Source organism: Glossina fuscipes, unplaced genomic scaffold (genome assembly GCF_014805625.2).
Source record: "Glossina fuscipes isolate IAEA_lab_2018 unplaced genomic scaffold, Yale_Gfus_2 133, whole genome shotgun sequence".
Lineage (NCBI taxonomy): Eukaryota > Metazoa > Arthropoda > Insecta > Diptera > Glossinidae > Glossina > Glossina fuscipes.
Window position 1 is genome coordinate 977,048 of NW_023998476.1, and position 19,862 is coordinate 996,909.

Genomic DNA, 19,862 nt, shown 5'->3' on the forward strand with positions numbered 1-19,862 from the left:
GAGCATTAGAAGACTCACTCGCACTCGAATTGAGGTTTTGGCAAGATTTGAACCTTTTGTTCGGCATACTTTGCTGTTCGGCTTGAAATTTACTAATAAACTGAAGACTTCGTGGGTCGAGACAGCTCTTGAGCTATCAGCAGTTGGTCGATTTCTAGCTATTTTCCTATATGATTTTAGAGGTCAAATCCCGGGCATATGAATTTAGCTTAAAAATTTTTTTACAGATTTTGAATCTCCTACTTTGGACAGAGTGTGGGGTATCTTCTACGTCCCATATGCGGTTACGTTGAACGCCATTTGAGGACTAGTGCCCAAAGTTGTGAGGACGAGAGCGATTTTAGGAAATCTGTCCCTTTTTTTGTAATTTCATCTCGATATGCATCTATAGACCGGAGTAACCAAGTCCGCAAAACAAGCCAGCGTTCATTGCACAAAAATCATAGCACAGGCGATGGAGTTTGGAAAATCTGTCAGTTTCCAAGTATTTCTCGTAGTATTTACCGCTTAAGGGAAAGGTTTTCAAACGTATTGCTAAAAATCGAAAAAAGTTATATGTGAGCGGCTAAAGCGCAAGTATTTGAATAACGCATACAGATATTAAATAGTCGGGAGAAAGCTAATAGTGTGAGGCTATTGTTTCATTCTGGCCTGCCAGGCATAATGTATGCGTGCAATTGTTTGGCATTGTCCTATTGTCCTATTCACTCACCGGTTATCGCTTTGTATGTAGCGCTTATATTATCGGATGCTGTGAAATTAAGCAACAAAGCCAACCAACATAACATTGACAACTTCGGACGTAGTAGATAATATGTTACATAGACCAACAGATTTTGATATGTAAAGTAATTGACTTTAGTTAAGAAGCTTAGTTCAGGACGCGAACCAAGTTATTGATGGTGTGAAGGTGTTGACGCGATTTGAGGTGTTGACGATTGAATTAAACAGCTCGCTGTGTTTCAATACCGCTCGTATCAAATTCGCGCTCAAATGCTTCGTTATGGTTAATTAAATTTTCTGCTCGAAGCCTAGCGAATACAAAGACGCATGCTTTGCTTCGCTTAGATCTTTTCAATTTTAATCTTCAAAATCGCTGCAAAATCTGAAGAAGCGTCCGATGAAAATCCCAGGGCGTTTCCAAATAGTACGAACGAGGCAATGAACAGACTACACCACATACTTTCGGAGCTGCGTAAACAAAGTAGGGCACAATATCGAGAAAAAAAAAAACAATATTTTTTTTAAAGATTAGAGCGAATGTGCTTTGGGATCATTTAAAAATTTGTCGTTGTCTTCGTTATTATCTTTGTTGAGAGGGAGAGAGTTAAACATTTCATCAAGCAAATTAAATAAAAATTTTCATATGATTTTATAAACAACGAACAACTGCAAAAGCATGTCAAACTAATTGTACAGCATCTTCGAAAAACATTACTTACTAGGCTTTTGAAATTGTTCAAAATTAGCCGAGCACGCGGTGCTAAACTAAAGTGACAAAATGTGTGCATTGTAAAGATGTTTATGTTACTTACACTTTTGTTTATGGGCCTTGTATTAGCTTTTGAAATTCCATTTTTTTATTTTTGAAAGAAACGTGAGCACAAATTGTTGACTTTGTACACACGACACGACACAACAACACAGCAACACATATCATCGCACGGCACTCAGACAGTGCATAAAATAAGTTGAGTGGTTTAGTTTAACAAACCAAATACAAAAAATAAAAAATAAAAAATCAAAAGAAGAGGGCAAAAAAGCCCTTTTAACACTAATTGAAGAACGAGCAATAATAGCTGAAAGAGGAGGAAGAAGAGGGAAGTGTGCGGACTTTACTGAAAAGATCCGTGCGTTTGTCGCGATGGTAAAGATGGTGATGATGATGATGCACTTTTCAAAATGCTTGTCTTAGTTTAATCCAAAGCGTGAACAAGTTTTCTTTTTTTGTTTTAATTTTTTATTTCTCGTATGTTTTTCATTGTTGTTGTTGCTTTTTGAATTGTTGCTGATTGATAACACTGCGGGCGGTCGTTTCTTGTTTAAATAGGGCTTTCATTTAAAAAACGCAAGAGAAAAATGTCTTATTTTATTTATTTTTATTTACTTTATGTGTTAAAAGAAATTTTTTTCCTTGTTTTTTTTTTTTTCAATTTTCTTCTTCTTAACACTTAAGTACACTGCAAAGAAAAGCGGGTGTTCGATATCATTCGGATACATGCTTACCTTAAAGCATTTGCTGGCGAATTTTTTCTTTTTTCTTTTAGCTTAAATAATGACTTTAAAGGTACGTTTGAAGCTCCCCTGTAGTATAAGTATGTTTTTTTTTGTACGAAATATTTTCAATAAATTTTTTCAGTGTTTTAATATACGGCTAGTTTGCCACGTCTGGTGTAGAATTTCTTATTAACGTGATTGGCTTTCCTTGCTGCGTACTTAAGGCTGTTAGTTTTTCTTTTTAATAAGAAATTTATTATTTCCGTTTTATGTGAGAATTTCTAATAAATTGCAATTAACTGAATTAAAGATAAATAGCCGGAAATATCTTAATTAAGAGTTTAGCTGTGTCTCAAGCTAATTTCAAACTGAATGAAATAATAGTACAACAGAAATTTGTCTTGAAATAAAATATAATATTAAACTTGAATAAAAAATCTTATAAAATAAATGTTTTATTGGCGTGAAGGCGAACGGCCTCTCTGTCAATAAACTAATATCCACAATAAAAATTTCCGTTGTTTTAATAAAAGACGAAGCCAAGCACGCGCCATTTGTTTCTTTTGCTTTTATATTTTTATCTACCTGTGGCTGCAATCATATGAGAGACAATGCCTGCCAACTTTGAAAATGATTATAAATCTAATTTTTTATCGATTAAATATTAATAAAATTAAAAAGAGCAAAGAAGAAGACCCTCTAGGTTTTGTGTTTGGGTGGATTATATCAAAGGTCTTCGGAACTGTGCAAAAGAGGAAAATATTAATTATTTGCTAAAGTGAAGATATCGACAGCCCACATATTTTAGGGATCATGTCTTTGCTAAGATGCTGTTTATTGCGAAGTAGAAAAAAGAAACAAATAAAATAAATATTAAAATTAAAAAATATTAGTAAGCAAGCAAAAGATTTTAGCGTCCTTTACAACATGTATATCAAAGATCTGCGCTTGAGTAAATTCATTAAATATTTTTTAACGCATTTTGCATAATATAAATTTTCGCGAATAGCTTACGTACACTATGGTAAATAAGTAACAGTAAATCCCTTTTTCAATTTTTTATAACATATGATAACATATATGATTTTTTTCTTTATATGCGTTTGTATTTTCGATTTTTGATTTACCTTTTCCATCATATTGTTATTTTTTCCAAATCGTTCAATTATTAAATACCTTAGCAGAGGAGCGAACAAAGTGTGGAGCCAGCCCACCTACTAAGGAAGAACAAAAACCTGTGAGCTACAAGACAGTAATTGTTCATTTCTTTTAAAGTAATGTTAGATCCATCCAATGTTCGATAGAAGAAGTCTAGTCGCAGATGTGAATCAAAAAGGTCATTAATTCGCTACCTTTTCCCCCCGAAATCAATACATTATCAGGCATTTCAAGCAACGTTCAAACCAATTACCATTGGTGTGAAACAGTGAATGTGTGCTTTTGGATCGCGGAGATAAAGAACTTTATTCCCTTTCCGTGGCGCTGCATACTCTTTTCTGTAGAAACAAATTGTGGCTGAATTTGAGAGTCTAGCAACGGTGTCGGTACTATTTTTACACTTATCAAACTGTCCATTCAAAGATTCATCGACCTATTGGAACCTCGAGGCATCCAATAGACGAATGATTCGGTATTGCAAACTTCGGGAAGTTTCGTGGTAATTGTGGTTGTTGTCAAATTTCCAGGGTGGGCATCTAAATGCTTGGTCGTAGCACTTTTTACTGCGATTGCTTTAGCGTTATAAGGTAATCTGCTTGACTCAAGCAGTAAAAAATTTGTCAAACTCAAGAGTAAAACATTTAAATGCTTTAGTGCTATACGACGAAGAGCAAGTTCATCAAATTCGCGAGAAGATGAGATAGCATAGATGCTCCAAAATTTACGCAAAGTTTGTGCGATCAGCAACCTTAAAAATAAACTGTTTGACATCTGAGAGTTTATGGTTAGTAAGGATGGAACACTACCCGAGTGAGCAAAGCGTTTTTGTTGTTTAACACCATTTTACAAATGATGAAAGTTTGGTCATATTTCTTTGAAAAGGAGGCTAGAATTTGGATGGAAAGGGGATGATACTGACATGAACCACATGTGCTTTCAACGAGACGATACGACTTGCCACAGGTTCCATTAAACAATTCAATTGTGGATCGTGTATTCTCTCGCCTCAGTGATCAGCGTTTCGATAAAAGATCCAGCAAAACCGTAGTGATCAATTGCCCGATGTGCTATTCCGCACATAACCCTACGCTGTATACATTATGATTGAATGAAAAATTACTAATAAAAAATCTCTGCTTTGTCTTTAATCCAAATCTGGCGTATGCTTTAGGGTTATACCTTGATGACTTGATCAGAGGAGACGACATACTGTTTCGACATACGGTATTACGGACATCGAACTTCAGGACCTGCGAAGAGCTTTTCAGGTATATATATATATATGTATATATATTTTATACGACTAATCACTCAGAAGATGTCCCTGTTGGGGTAATGTGATGGTAAGGCAGTAGCAAGATTAGAGAAGGAAATAAAGAAATAGGAAGGTGGTGACAGCAGTCTAATGGGTGTGAGTCCATTCGATTAGTGGTATGCCTTTAGCGAATGAGCACTGCCTGTAGCTGCGGGCAAAGGAAACTCTACCCCGTTGAGATTTGAACCCGGCTACACATCGACCATACCTAAGTTTTTTCCGATTTCTCTTTTTTTATGCATACGGGCTTCTCAAGCAGATAAATTTGTAGGCAGAAAGTTGGGATATTTAGTAAATTTTTTTAAAGTTCGACACTTCTAACAGGAAATTTTGGATATTGACTACGGAAGATGGATGAGTAACATCGGCGTCGCCCAAATTTAATTGTCTATGTGTAAGATATTCTGAAATTTTTTCCATTTTACGTCTATGAAGAATGTCAAGCATTCAGGTAACTAAGCAGACGCTATGCATTGCTCAAATCTAGTAAGTCGACGGGTGAAAGTTTCCAAAATTGTCTATATATATATGATTTATATATAATATACATAAGGAAACGTAAGGGTTATGATATACATAGATTGATAGATAGACACTTCAAAGAGCTCATCAAGTCTTCCAATAATTCTTATCAACTCGGTTACTCATGCGCAATCGTCCAATCCAATCGTGCGCTAAGTAAAGTAATAGCTGCTGCGTATGCAATCGTCAAGATCGTCGAGGTCAGCCTTTTTTATACATTTGCCTACGTTAAACAGCCGCATATATTCTCATTAAGGAGGGTGAAGGAATTAATTAAATTATATTCTTTTAAAGGTTAAACTTCCTTTATAAAATAATTTTTGTAACGGACTGTAAAGTGATGCCGATGAATCACACTTCTCCCTGTAGGTGTTCAATGACAAGGGTACATACTTGCTTAAGCTAAACTCAATTAAAAATATATATATATTTGTTTTTGTATGTACTTATTACACGTGCGCCATAATGAGTTAAGCAAACACACAAAAAAAAAAAAAAGATTGAGGAAAAAAAGAGTTTTTTTTATAAACGAAGTCTATCTGCGTGTGTACACAATTTAATTGGTCACCACTGTAAATATGATGGATGTAACGTAACCTGAAAAGTGTTTCTCTACATTTCGTGGAATTTTGAATGGATAATAACTAACACAATATTTGTTCAGTTTTATTTAGCAAAATATCTTACTGTTAATATAATATAATTATTATCAATTAATTACCTTCGAATTGCGCTTGTAAGCAAAACGATTATAGAAACTACGCCACCTACGTAAAAACACAGGTATGTTGTGTATCACAACACGTGCATGCGCTATTGTTGGCGAAATATTAAGTCATTTTTTCTTCTAATGTGCACTTCAAGCGCATTTGAATGAGAATTTGTTGTAAATTATTAAAAAAACGCTTTTGTCTTTTATTTATGATTTATTCTTTTCACTAAGAAAAACGCTTTTCTGCTGACGATGCACAGAAAAGCTTTAAGCTGTCATTTTGTATATTACGGTTTGAATTCAACACGATTTCTTATGAAATTTTATTAAAGATTGCCTCAGTTCTTTCAAAACAATGGCAATATGTGATCACCATAAGCAATATTCATGGAAAAATGCTCTTTCGAATACTGCTCTTACATGCTTAATAGTTATTAAAAATAAAATAAAACATTTAAGTGTCAACATTGAATTATTTATTGCAAATTTGTAATAAAGAGAAATAATAGGACATAATAAGTGCAATGAAAAATTAATGGTCTTTGTTGTGCGAAGGAAAACAATGAACTAAAAAAAATTTTAAAAAGAACAATAAAAATAGAAGACTATGCTCAGCTTAAAACGAATCTTGCTTATTTGCCACATTTGTTACATACTACATAAGTAACTCTACATTATTACTATTATGTAACGTATCAGTCAATGATATCCGGCACTGACAAATGGATAAAGCCTCGAAGAAAAAATCAATATTATTTTACAAAACGGAAAATATCAAACCAGTGGCACTGCTCCTTTTTTTTATCAACACTAGGAAAAACGTCCAACCTTCCTCCTTTGATTAATGATTTTGTTAGAGTAGAAAAACCCTATTCCGATTCAGTCTTGACCTGAAGTGTTATTGCAATTATTCTCTGTCAACAAGCATAACAATTTGTCCGTGGCATCCTAATTGAACAAGAACTTACGCACATCAAAGTAAATAAATAAAAATAGGTGGCCGCAGTAAAAAACGTCGCATGCACAATTCTGAAAATTAATCTGGATAATCTGGAAGAGGGAGGTTGCAAGAGATCGCTGACATTATGAAAATATCAAAAGATAGCGTATTCATTATGTAGCATTAAAATTTAAACATGGGGTAGCTCTTAATAAACTGCCTAACACTGGAGCAAAAATACCGTCATCTTATCCATAGAGCAAGAAATAAATCGAAAATCAGAACGAAGGAATCCTTTGGGAGTGGCATTCCTGCTTTGAGATGGGCATGGTATTTCGCTAATAAACTCTCTTGAAAAGGATGAAGTATGTGACAATTGTGGATCGGCTGAAACATTCTCTTCGCTAAGTTAGGAAACTTTCTTTATCTGTGTACTTAGTACTTATTAGTTAGATTTAAAGTTCAATTAATATCAGGGAAAAAGCAAAAGAATCTTAGATCAAAGGACAATGGTATGTTAAAGTATTATAACACACGTATGCAAGAATAAACAATTCATAGCTAAGTTTGACTACAAACCAATCCATATAACGCGTTTAATGCGTTATGCTGGCAATCAGAACTATCATCAAATAAATAGCAATAGTTGTTAAATATTTATTGCTCAACAAATGTTGTATGTAAATATATATGTGTATATATAAATGTCACCATAACTGTTGTGGAGTCCAGAACTAAATTACCTTAGGCAGCACAAGTATGTAAAATAGGTAGATCCTATAGCATTATTATTACTTATAGAAGGGAATGGGTTTCAGTTTTTAACATTTTTTTTCTTTTTTTTTTTTGGGTGATATAATTTCGTGTTTGCAGAGCGAACCATTCTTTGTGGCCATCTCACAATCGACAAATTCGTACCGTACATCTCATAGAATATCACAATTTATTAAGACCTCTCAAAGCTTAAGCACAAGTATAAGCATGGTCCAGCAACAAAGTGGCTTTGCCAACTGAAAAATTTCAGCGAAGGGTGGAAAGCTACGACCTACCCACCGCCATTTCTATAAATAATAATATGCGTTCGCCTTAAGCTTATTGCAACTTTCTTATCATTTTCTCTAAAGGTTTTTTCAACAAATTAGAATTGCTTCGAGAAAAAAACCTGTTCTCGTTCTGGATTAAAAATGACGACAAGCTTGCTTTGCCGAACTAATTTTCCGACTCAACTAAAATTACGAAGCGATAAAATTTAGTAATTATTTTATCCTTAATTAGTTATTAAGAAACGCGACTATCACGTTGACGTTCGCGCAATTAAATTTTAGCGCGATATACTATACTTGACCGTAGCTACAGTAAATGCTCAATCGATAAAGATAAACTCTCCCATTAGGCTGCGGCCATTCGCTGACTCCCCGACCATCGCCGCCTTGCACGCATCGGGGACATCCGTTGGGTGATTGGACATAATAATAAGAAAAAGACCGTAGTCGCGCTCACTTAGCCTTTGTGTTCCAAATGTTTCTTTTGAACTGTTAACTGTAATTATTTTAATTGTCGATAGAATCTATTCGAATTTGTGTCATTTGGCCGTAGCTTTGCTCGCCGATCTATCCTTCATTATACCGATCGAATTAGAATTGTTTTCTGAATCAATTTAGGCTTCTTGTCTGCTTGATGTCTCTCCGTTACCATTAGATTGAAATTTTTAAAAATGTTGGGAAAGTTTGGAAGTACAGTGAAAGTGTTTTCATCGAAAAAAAGTCTCGTCGAATTATACCTAATGTTACTTGGTATTTCGCGTAGGTAATAACTAAATAAATAAAAAAGAATAAGGCTATTGAAAATGGAAAGTTTTGCGCCACGTTCCCAAGCACCCCCACATGATGACCCATTTGCAAAATGTCTTTATAGGAAAGAATTTCGCAATTCTCGATATTTGTTGAAAATCGGTAGAAAATAGTATTTCGACGTACGAAATATATGGGGAAAATTTGAATCCAGTAGGTCTATTTTGCGGACCAATATTTTGCTTCGCACCAATATTGAGCTCCTATTTGTTGGGCTCCAGTCCTTACAGGCGTTCTCATAAAAAGTATCCCTTCAAATGGAAGTAAGATATAATATTTGCTGTTTTATAACGAAAAATAACTGAGAAATCGTTTTAGGCGATATGTTAGGATATATTTAAAATCCGTCCTTTCCCGACTATAATATTTTTACCTATTTTTGAATCAATTCATACTATTCGTTTAAGGCACCTGTACATTTTTTAGAAACCTTATATTGCATTTCACATTTTTTATAGATTTTCCCAAAAACGTGCCTGCTTAATAAATCGACAGATAAGTGAATCCCCATTTTATTTAATATCACTTCAATTTATACAATTTATCGAAAAATATAACTATCTGTGTGTTACAACGAAAGGATGAATGTGGTTAGCTTTTATTTGATGGATATAATCATTCAAAGATCATTTAGAACTATTAGGTAAAGTCTCGGATGCATATAGTTTCCGATCTACATTATACGATTGTGTTAATGAATCCAACGCGTACGTCTAACAGGATATAGATTCCAAACTATTACTATATAACCTTAAGACCTAGGTGGAGGGTAGGAATGTTAAGGAAGGATAAATAAAATATATTTCGCCCCGTAAAACTGACCAAGTGACCAATTTTCTTGACAGATAGCGTGATATTCTGAGATTTAAGTAAAATAACTTTTGAAAAGTCTTTAAGAAACTATCTTGAAAACTAAAAAAATAAAAAAAAGAATTATGTCAACATATGTGATATTATCATATAACCATTTCGTTTTCAGCGTACGCACGTATATTGTACTTCTCGAAATCTTTTTTATAAAAAATTTATAATGGAATATATTGCGCATACCAAGCGTATGCATACATACGTTCGCCAAAGTATTTATATCAATTTTCGTTGCTATCGTTATAGTTTTGCGTGAAGATTTTCGAGCGCAACCCAAGGATACACGTGTGGCCAAAGGTGAGACAGCTTTATTGGAATGTGGGCCACCAAAAGGTATACCCGAACCGACGCTTATATGGATGAAGGTAAGCAATTGTATAACATGCATATATAAATAAGAATAAGAAGTATGAACGCTAAGAGCTGCTATAGTGATGGTGAATATGTTGAGTACTGAATACTGGCGATGAAAATGATCGTGATGATAATGAGGATGATGTTAATAATGATGACGACGGAAGAGAAGGAAATCAATGAAAAACAAATGTTTTGCATGACAGAAAAGTAGAAAAGTAGAAAAAAACGTATTGTACATAAACATAAATATACATATGTTTAAGCAATTCGAGTCTTTTCTGACAGACAGATATATACATGCATTACCGTACATCTTCGAATATCTCGAAAAACATTCGAATACATTTTAAAAAGCGTTTTGTATGTAGCTAGCTTGTGCAAACAAGCACACAAACGTACAGTCACACGCAGGGCAACGAGTTAAAATGTGTGCATTTGTATGAGCAATATATACTCTTTACATAAGCATAAGGTCCCAATGTTCCGTATGCACATTTTATGTGTTTTCCCTCGATTTTTTTTTCCTTTGTTTTTAAGTATTTCTTTTTCCTTTATTTCCTTTGTATGCTTGTATGAGTGCATAGAGTATTGTCACTGTTGTTGCAGTTGTTATTTTTGCTATTTTAAGTGAATAAGATATCGTTCGTAAAACAACGTCATTCCGTACATTTAAATATGTATATAAAATGCAGCATAAATTTCATGGATTTGGTTTTAGTTGCTTTTTGTTACATGCGTTTTGGCTCTTTTGTGTTGTTTGCTGCACACACGAATGTGTATACACTCATGCACTCATAGTTTTTCGTGTTTTGCTTTTTATTATTATTATTATTTTTCTCTTTTCTTTTCTTTGCTGCTTAGTTTTGTTTTTTGGCAACAAAGTTAGCATATGTACTGTCAGGTGTAATAGTTTTCTATTTATGCTATGCTAGACAGACGGAGCGAGACAGGGAGAGAGTGAGTGAAATATTTCTTTCTATACTTTACGTCTGTCTATATATATATATACATATATAAATGCAAATGATACTTAAGCATATACTGATGCCATTACGTGCCATTGCATATATATACATATATATATATATATATATATATATATAAAGGTATGTATGAGCGTAACAAACACAAATGGAAATGTCATGCAAAATTTATGTTACGCTAAGTAAAATGAAATTTAAGCATAATTTCTTTTGTAAAATTGATATAAAAATCAAAACAACATCGCTAACGGGGATGACAGGGAAGTAAGTTTAAAAGGTTACACGACGACGTAGAGAATTTTATGTTAAAAAGACAAATGAATTATGTACAAAGATTTATGCTGTTTATGCAAAATGAAAAAAAACAAAAAAGAAAAACATACTAAAATTTCATTGTTTTTTTTTTTTTTTTGTTAAAGGTCTTATGATAAAAATCACCTTTTCGAGTTTCAGTCTGTTCTTGTTGTTTTCCTTTTACCCTTAGGATGGCGTACCGTTGGATGATTTAAAGACAAAATCTTATGGAACCACATCACGTATACGCATAGTGGATGGTGGCAATTTATTGATAAGCAATGTCGAACCGATTGACGAAGGCAACTACAGGTGTATTGCTCAAAATATAGTCGGCACTCGAGAGTCCAGTTATGCTAAACTAATTGTACAAGGTAAGCAAGCAAAACGGTAGTTGCCAGCATTGAGGACATAATAGATAAAGCAGACATTTGTGACTTGAATTTTTATTATTGATTGATAGAGTATAGAGAAACTGGAAATTGTATGTGATACATCGGTGATTAGTAGTGACGGTACAAATGATATGTGAACTGAATTGTAATTTTCCTTGAAAGATTAAGACAGAAATTGTGATGTCGGTTAGTTGTTGAATTCTGAGGAGAAAAGAACACTTGGCCTGTCTACACCGTGGCAGTAGAAACTGTGCACTATTCATTCGTTTTCAAGTTTATTATTAAGTAAGTAAGAAACCACTTCAAACCAATACGTGAGCGCTTTTGAGATTCTGTAAAACACGGCTACATAGGCTCATCCATTATCTGTTATTAATAAATAAGAAAATTGTGCCAGAGTTTGGCAACCATCGCTTAAAATAATACGTAAGCTTGTTAGAGGTTATTCAAGAGTCGGGTACTTAGACTCAGCATTTAAGTCAAAGCTTCTGCTTACGCAGCATTCCTAAGCCGGAGATGAGTGGTAAGGCTTCCATCGGCTCTTTTAACAATATTTTTTTGTTTCCGAGCCCAGACTTATGCTTACACAGCATAATTCGGTGAAGTGAAGACACTTCTTCATATATCTTTATAAATTTTGCTCTTATTATTGTAGTGTTTAAAAGCACATTCTTCCTCTTCTACTACGTTGTTCTGCTTTGGCTAAACGGTCGCTATTAGACACGATTTCATTACTGACTGTGGCGTTTAACTTTGAAAATCACTTGTTTTTAATATAATTTGGCTGCTATGGACTCAGTTATTTTATTATTAATAGATCCCCGCGAGGTTTTGCTGCAGACTCAACCGAAAGTGTTCAAGCATCAATCCATGCACGTTGGGTTAAACACCTTTCTCCTCGTTGTCAATGACTTTCTTCTTCTCGTAACTTTTCATGAATTCACCTTACCAGCCATATCGTTACTCGTCAGTTCGAACAGAATTGTACCAACGTCTTCCGAATTTAGCTCTAGCTTATCTGTACTTTGTGAAATGTCTTATGAGTATTATTTAGCTATGCGTGGGACCAAAACTGGTGCCAACTTTGCTTCTTCGAAGACCACCTGCTACGTGCACGGGAATGTATCACCTTTATTAAAAAGGGTATTGGGTCGAACTTGACACTTTCCATCTGCATTTTTTAATTAATAACCTTCGTTTGTTGATGTCAGTAGGAAGGAGGCATTCAGTGCCAGTGAACCTGAATCATTTCGACGACTTCGCAGGACTAGGTCAGAAAGATACGGGAAAATAACTTGATCGTTGTTGGACGACTTCGACGAAGTCTCTATTGGTCTCAAAGCCTTTTAGCCGTAGCGACAATATGGTGAGATGATAATCGCAGAAGCCATGCGTTACGGCCTCAGAAATCAATCAAAGCTGTGCTGTGGGAAAAGCTAATTCAAACGATCATTTTCCTTAGGATATTTTGAAAATTGTCTTCTATGTAAAACGATTGAACGAAATGTGCTTAAATAAAAAGGTTATTGCGTGAGCTAAGTGCACTCGATTTTCGAATTTTTTTTTTATTTTATTATTTATTTTATTATGTGTGTACATATCCACAGCATATATTGACATTATCGGTCATTTTGCTTTTTTGTTAGTTTTTGACAGATAGTAAGGATAGAGATGTTTTGATGTGTTTGGCGATCTTTTGTTATCGAGAAAAATGAAAATGAATAAATGAATGAATGAATGGACTCCAGTTAAACGTATTTTACAATTACTGAAGTGATTTTTGCGAATAAACTGAAACGTCTTATTGGCGTATATGCGGCAATAAGTGCCTGAAATTAGCTTTTGAAAGAAATTTTTATACTTTAAATGAGTTTTACGGTTTTCAAATCGGTGCAAATAAAGATCCTTTCGATATTCAATGTTCGATTTATTTTGCTACATCTAGAAATCCTCTTTCTAAGCTCTATTCACTAATTCTCTTTTAGGCTTTAGGTGAAAGAATTATTGTTTCTGCCCAAAAGTTTCATACTAAGAGATTTCTAAAAAAAGCTCGGATACTAAAGAACTCTGGTTAGCGAAATGTTTATTCCTTAAATTAAATATTGAAACTTCTATAGAATCACAGAAACAGTCGAAATGCGCAGGTATGAGAAACAAAAACTATGTAACTTCGCTAACCAACTAAACAAAGAGTTGCTTTGTGCATATAATGTACAGGGTGGAAGTCATTAGAGGCATTAGTACTAAATATCAATTTTTCAGAGTTGAACTGAATGAAGTGAACATACGTTTCCCAATTAGTCGAACTCTCATTGTTTTCCAATTTTTTTTTTGTATAACAAATTAAAAGCAAATATAACAAAAACACAAACTCTCCGGTACCCTGTTATTATTAATCTCTAGAGGACGTCTTTTTCTTCGATTAAAAATACAAAATTTTGAGCATAATAACCAAAGTATACAAAAACAGGATTGAATTTTGTTTTCTTTAACAAGCTTAAAAAATCAAATTTTTCTTACCTAAATAACAATGAAAATAAGCAAGAACACGATTGTGGGCCAAAGTCCACCGTTAAATATCCGATACCACCATACATTTATTCATATGTCGGCTTCTTAACAGAGGACCTTATAAAGCAAGTGATCGAAAAGGTCATCCGATGCGAAACGTTCCCGATATCAGTGCTTGTTGGTCCAAAATACCTCAGTGTACCACATGCAAGTATGCTGCAGGTTGGCTACAAGAAAACAAGAGGGACCGACGGACCGACAGACAAGATCAGAATGACTTTCTGAATGGATTGGGTTATTTTAACTGCTTATGGTACTGCATACACTCGGACAAACTTAATATACCCTTGTACCACAAGCGGTGTGGGCTATAATGAGTAGAACGATGAAACCTTTGGCATTTTTTTGACTTCCTGCAAAGGACAACTTAATTTAAAAACATAACGAAAAGTGCAGTCAATGAGATTCGAAAGTAATTAATAGAAATGAGAATAGAGAAAGACAGCTGAGAGAGGAAAAGAGATAGGGAAAACTATTCATGAAATTGTTGTAATTGTTTCTGTAATGCTGTATATTGTATTATAAGTCGATACATATTTCGTTATTTTTGTTGTTGTTGTCGTTGTTGTTGTTGTTATTGAAGCCATCTAATGAAATCGTAGCAATATTGAGTAAGTGAAGTAAACCGAAGTGCATTAAAAGCAGAAGAAAGAAAATGAAGAGCCAGAAGAAAGGAAATCTTTCTCTCTTCTCACGCTAACGAACTGCACGCAGCAAAAGTGGCAAAGTAAACGCCAATATTCTTGAAATACTTTTTTTTCGCGAAATGCAATAAAATTTTCAATTTTTTTTGTTAAATATTCAAATTTAAAACAATTTTATTAAAGTTTGACTTTTAGAACGAAAGGAAAATGCCCGCCGTTCTTATAAAATATTTGAAATAAAGTTTATAACGAGTAAAGTTTTCAACTCTTAAACAAACCTCTAATTGACCAAAAAGTTCTTGCACAGATGCATACACACATACACTTACAATATATTCATAAAAGCATACAAACAGACAGAGAGCGTTAGGAGAAAATCCTGTAATGAATATTAACATGTCTAAGCGTCAAGAATATATTTTTAGGAGGAGAAGAAGTTCAAAAGAAAACTTTATTAATTTCTTGGCAAATATTCAAAGATTTGGTTTTTTGTTTTTTGCTATTTTGAACATATAATAAAAATAATAATTGTTGCTCACTTCATGGACTTTGTGTTTCAACTTTTCTTTGTTCGCTTTTTTTTCTTTCATTTTACTACAGTTAAGCCGTATTTTATGAAAGAACCTCAAGATTTAACTTTGTTGGTGGGTCAAACAGCTCAGTTTCATTGCTCGGTTGGTGGTGATCCACCTCCAAAAATATTATGGAAAAAAGAAGAGGGTAATATACCGGTGGCTAGGGCTCGGATACAACACGATGACAAAAGTTTGGAGATAACAAATATAGTAACCGAAGATGAGGGCACTTATGTGTGTGAAGCTCACAATAACGTGGGGCAAATAAGTGCGAGAGCATCATTAACAGTGCATGGTAAACGATAAACTTTTATTGTGTCTACAACTACTGTTCTGTTATCCACTTATTTCCATTCAGCTCCTCCCACTTTCATTGTTAAGCCTCAAGATAAAAAGCTGGGTTTGAACGGTGTCGCCCTGTTTCCTTGTGTTGCTGATGGCAATCCTCCTCCTTCGATCTTTTGGACGAAAGAGGGTTCCTCGATTCTAATGTTTCCCAATAACTCTTACGGTCATTTACATATTTCCGTGGAAGGTACATTGCAAATTAATGGGGTGCAAAAGGACGATGCCGGTTACTACGTATGCTCAGCTTTTAGTGTGGTCGACTCCAGTACGATACGAGCATTTCTACAGGTATTTAAAACATCAGCCAATTAATTTCATTGTGTTATAATAAAAAAAAAATTAAAAAATAAAAAAAAATTTCACTACTAAAATTTTTGGTTACCACAGGTTACCTCTGTAGATGACACCCCACCTCCCATTATACAAATTGGTCCTTCCAATCAGACTTTACCTAAAGGCAGTGATGCCACGTTGCCCTGTCGTGCGTCGGGCAATCCTATACCGCGTGTTAAATGGTATAGAGATGGTACACCTCTGCATAGCGGCAATCGTTATACTATAGTCCAAGGAGGATCGTTAAAAATAAACGGTAAACATTACAGCAATATGAACGCAATGGAAAAACCAAAAATGTTTTACGAAGCCAATAAGATTCTTATTTAATTTAAAATTACACTCTTCTTTATGTGCTTCTTTCCACTCTTTTTCTTTTGTTTTTTTTAACATAAGATTTACAACTAAGCGATTCTGGCCTGTATACTTGCACGGCTTCATCGGAAAGTGGTGAGACTTCGTGGTCGGCTACATTAACGGTACGTATGATATGTGCACACATATACAAAATATTTATTTTATTGGCCGTAAATCTTTAGAAATTTTCATCTTTTTCTCGTATGTCTGCGTTACATAAAATTTACCTCAGCTTTGGTAATTAAAGTGTGGCCAACAAAACGATCAAAGAAAAGAAGGAAATTTAAAGAAAATAAATAAAAAGCGACGAGAAAAGTGAAGAATTCAAATAAAACATATTTTTATTTCGAGCAATGCGCTAAAACCAACAAAGTATTTTCTTCACATGTTTGAGAAAGATACGTTGATGTTGATGGTGTGCGTTTTATGGGTTGATGGTGATGAAAATTTTTATTGATGGCAGATGAATAAGCTTTGTTTGCCACATAAGAAACACTCGAAATAAGATTAAAAAAATTATATTCGCTTTGGATGAAATCCCTTGATACTCATTACTTTCTTCAATATATGAAGAGTATTTCAATAATGACTCAGTAGGCGTAATGTGCTCTGTAAACGTGAGCATATTATGAATTTTTTATATTTGGGGTCAGTCTACATTAGATATGGATCTACAATACGCGCTCCGTTAAGGAGTAAGAGTCATCTTATCATAAGCGTCAATAAAGTGCAGGGAATTATTGAAAATGATAATTACGTATATAGTATTACTTAGCGCACTGATCGCTTTACGAGATTGTTCCAATTTTATGGTATCGTATCGGTGAATACCATAATAATTTCCTTCGTCTTCTTTCGGACCATCAGTCTGTTGCACCTATAGGGGTGTCCCCAAGTGATTGGTGAAAGCAAAAAAAAAATGTATCTCTTCCCGTAAGGGTCAATTTTAGTTTAGAGGAGAAAAAATTTAGTCTATAACGACATCCGGGAAATACGATGTGAGAGAAGACAATGATCTTCTAAAGAAATCTCCGTATTTCTATTATTATTATCTGGCTGCGCTAAGTTTAATCACAAATCAAAATTTTTAAAGAAACATTTTGCCGCGAAGGTTTCGCAACATCGCGATAGCATATCCAATTACTGAAGAATAATTCTGTAATTAATAATCAAATGAAGTAATTGGCAATAGCTTTTAATTTCGTCTTTGGTTGGCCTTAAAGCACTAGCATCTAAGGCTTTCGGCTTTATTAAAAACTCTATCGCGCTATAAATTTATTGAAAAATATATTATAGAAAAAATTGAAAGATATTTTTTATGAAAAGTTTAATATAAAATCGAAATAGTATATAGTTTTTTACACAAGAAGAAGAAGTTGCTTTTAAACAACTTTTCCCATCATTTAACTTTCGACAGATATGTTGTTTGTGAGATTGTGAGTTGAAATTATTCAATCTACATGTTCTTCAAGCTTGTACTTGCCGTCTAGGTAATTTTTAAAGAAAGAGGGGAAAAAAAGAACATAACTTAAAAATTGCAAAACATTCTTCATAGCTTACGATCCATGGACGTATATGTTAATCTAAACTACGATGCAATTATTTATAAATATTATTTGATTGGCTGGAGAAACATGCTACGATACGCCAAAGCCTTCACATTATATAATGTATATTAGGTGTGTTAAAAAATTCTACCGATTTGCATTCATAGAATCCAAATTTATTCAGAATACACTCCTTACAAAGCTTAATGATCTAAATATTCACTATCATTATCTATGGTCTCGTTGCCACTTACCTGTTTTACCCGTTTTACCCGTTTTCGCAGACCTTCAACATTGCGGAACCGTTAATCTGCTGAATATGACTGCATCGACGTGAAAAGATGGTTATCAGAAGGAGACGGATCTAGATAAATCGAACTCCTGAGATGTTCTCACATCGAGTTCACTGCCTTGATTGCTTTTGCTGGAGACTGATCGACGTACACGAATTTTTATCGTTTTCAAATCCCGCCTACTACTTTTTAACTGTTTCATTGCTTGCTGCACATGCACTCCGTGTCAACCTAAACATTTCCGTAATTGCATCTGCATTGGCTTCCGAATTAATTCAGTTTAAAATAAACAAACAACGCATCTATCTCTTACACGACCACTTCTATCTCGTTACACTTAGATGTACGCTGAATGACAGCTTGTAAAGAAGTGAACATTTTTTTTATATTGTACGAACGTCAATATCTTAGTTATCTCCGGCTCCAGTTTACAGAATTTATTAATGTCCGCAACATACTTTCATGAAAGGATATATAAGAATTAGCCTAAGTTGGATATACTTTGCGCTAATGGAAAGGTATTTGCGAACGTGTACACGTAAACGTAACAGGTGAAGACATTATAGTGGAACACGGTCCATCGTTAAATACTCTTCGTTTAATAGATTTATTTATACCACCTTTTTTCAAAATAAGGTTTTATAACGGACTGGGTCGAAAATGTGATCCGAAAAACAGCGGCCCGGGGCTTGAGGGCATGAGAACAACAGAGACAGACGGACAGACAAGTTTAAATCAATGCAAAAAGCGACTCTTAGTCGATCGGTATAATAAAAGAGGACTTTATCTCAAGTTTCGCTTTAACTTAACCCTTGTACCCCAAATGGTGCAGGAAACGATAAAAAACATTTCATAAACTTATCACATCCGATGCAACCGCTGTATGAATAACTCGCATTAAAGTGGCTTAAAGCATTAAGAAAAAAAAGAAAGCAAAAAATAAGTGAAGTTAATGAAGCGTATCGCAGTTAAACTCACTCACCATAGATTCATTTATATTATATTATTAGTTTGGGGAAAAAGAAATCCCTTATTTTTATATGAACTTCAGGACTTTATTTAACATGCTTCGGATTGTCCGATTTGGGTCAAATATGCACCGTTTTGTTGTACGATTTGTTGCCATTTTAAAGGTAACTTCAAAATGCCTTTCTCATAGAAGTCCTGGTCTCTATTTGCAAAAAACTCTAGTAGTCGATTTTCACAATCCTCCCTAGATTCCAATTTTTTATCATTAAAGAAATTTTGCAATGCAAGAAAAAGATGATAATCGCGTGGTGCCAAGTCCGGACTGTATGGCGGATGCATTAAAATTTCCCAACCAAGCTCCCGAAGTTTCTGGCGAGTCACTGTAGATGTGTGTGGCCTAGCGTTGTCCTGGTGGAACACGACACCTCTCCTGTTGGCCAATTCTGACCATTTCTGGTCAATCGCTATCTTCAAACGGTCCAGTTGTTGACAGTGGAGATCAGAATTTAGCGTTTGACCATATGGAAGCAACTCATAATAAATAATCCCCTTCCAGTCCCACCAAATGCATAGCAAAACCTTCCTGGCCGTTTGAGGTGCTTCACCGCTCTTTGA

At 34.4% G+C, this 19,862-nt stretch overlaps 1 protein-coding gene across 6 annotated transcripts in view; it reads left to right on the forward strand.

The window, feature by feature from the left end:
• Positions 1-19,862, forward strand: part of LOC119640907 (roundabout homolog 2) — a 201,409-nt gene that overhangs the window by 125,074 nt on the left and 56,473 nt on the right. For 5 of the 6 annotated variants that reach the window (XM_038039240.1, XM_038039242.1, XM_038039243.1 and 2 more), the window contains exons 5-10: positions 9,828-9,946; positions 11,406-11,589; positions 15,426-15,695; positions 15,759-16,036; positions 16,136-16,337; positions 16,478-16,560. In XM_038039240.1, the coding sequence (XP_037895168.1) occupies positions 9,828-9,946; positions 11,406-11,589; positions 15,426-15,695; positions 15,759-16,036; positions 16,136-16,337; positions 16,478-16,560 (1,136 nt within the window). Of the gene's footprint in view, positions 1-9,827; positions 9,947-11,405; positions 11,590-11,734; positions 11,896-15,425; positions 15,696-15,758; positions 16,037-16,135; positions 16,338-16,477; positions 16,561-19,862 lie in introns of those variants that run through there. The other variant, XM_038039244.1, reaches the window with a different exon arrangement.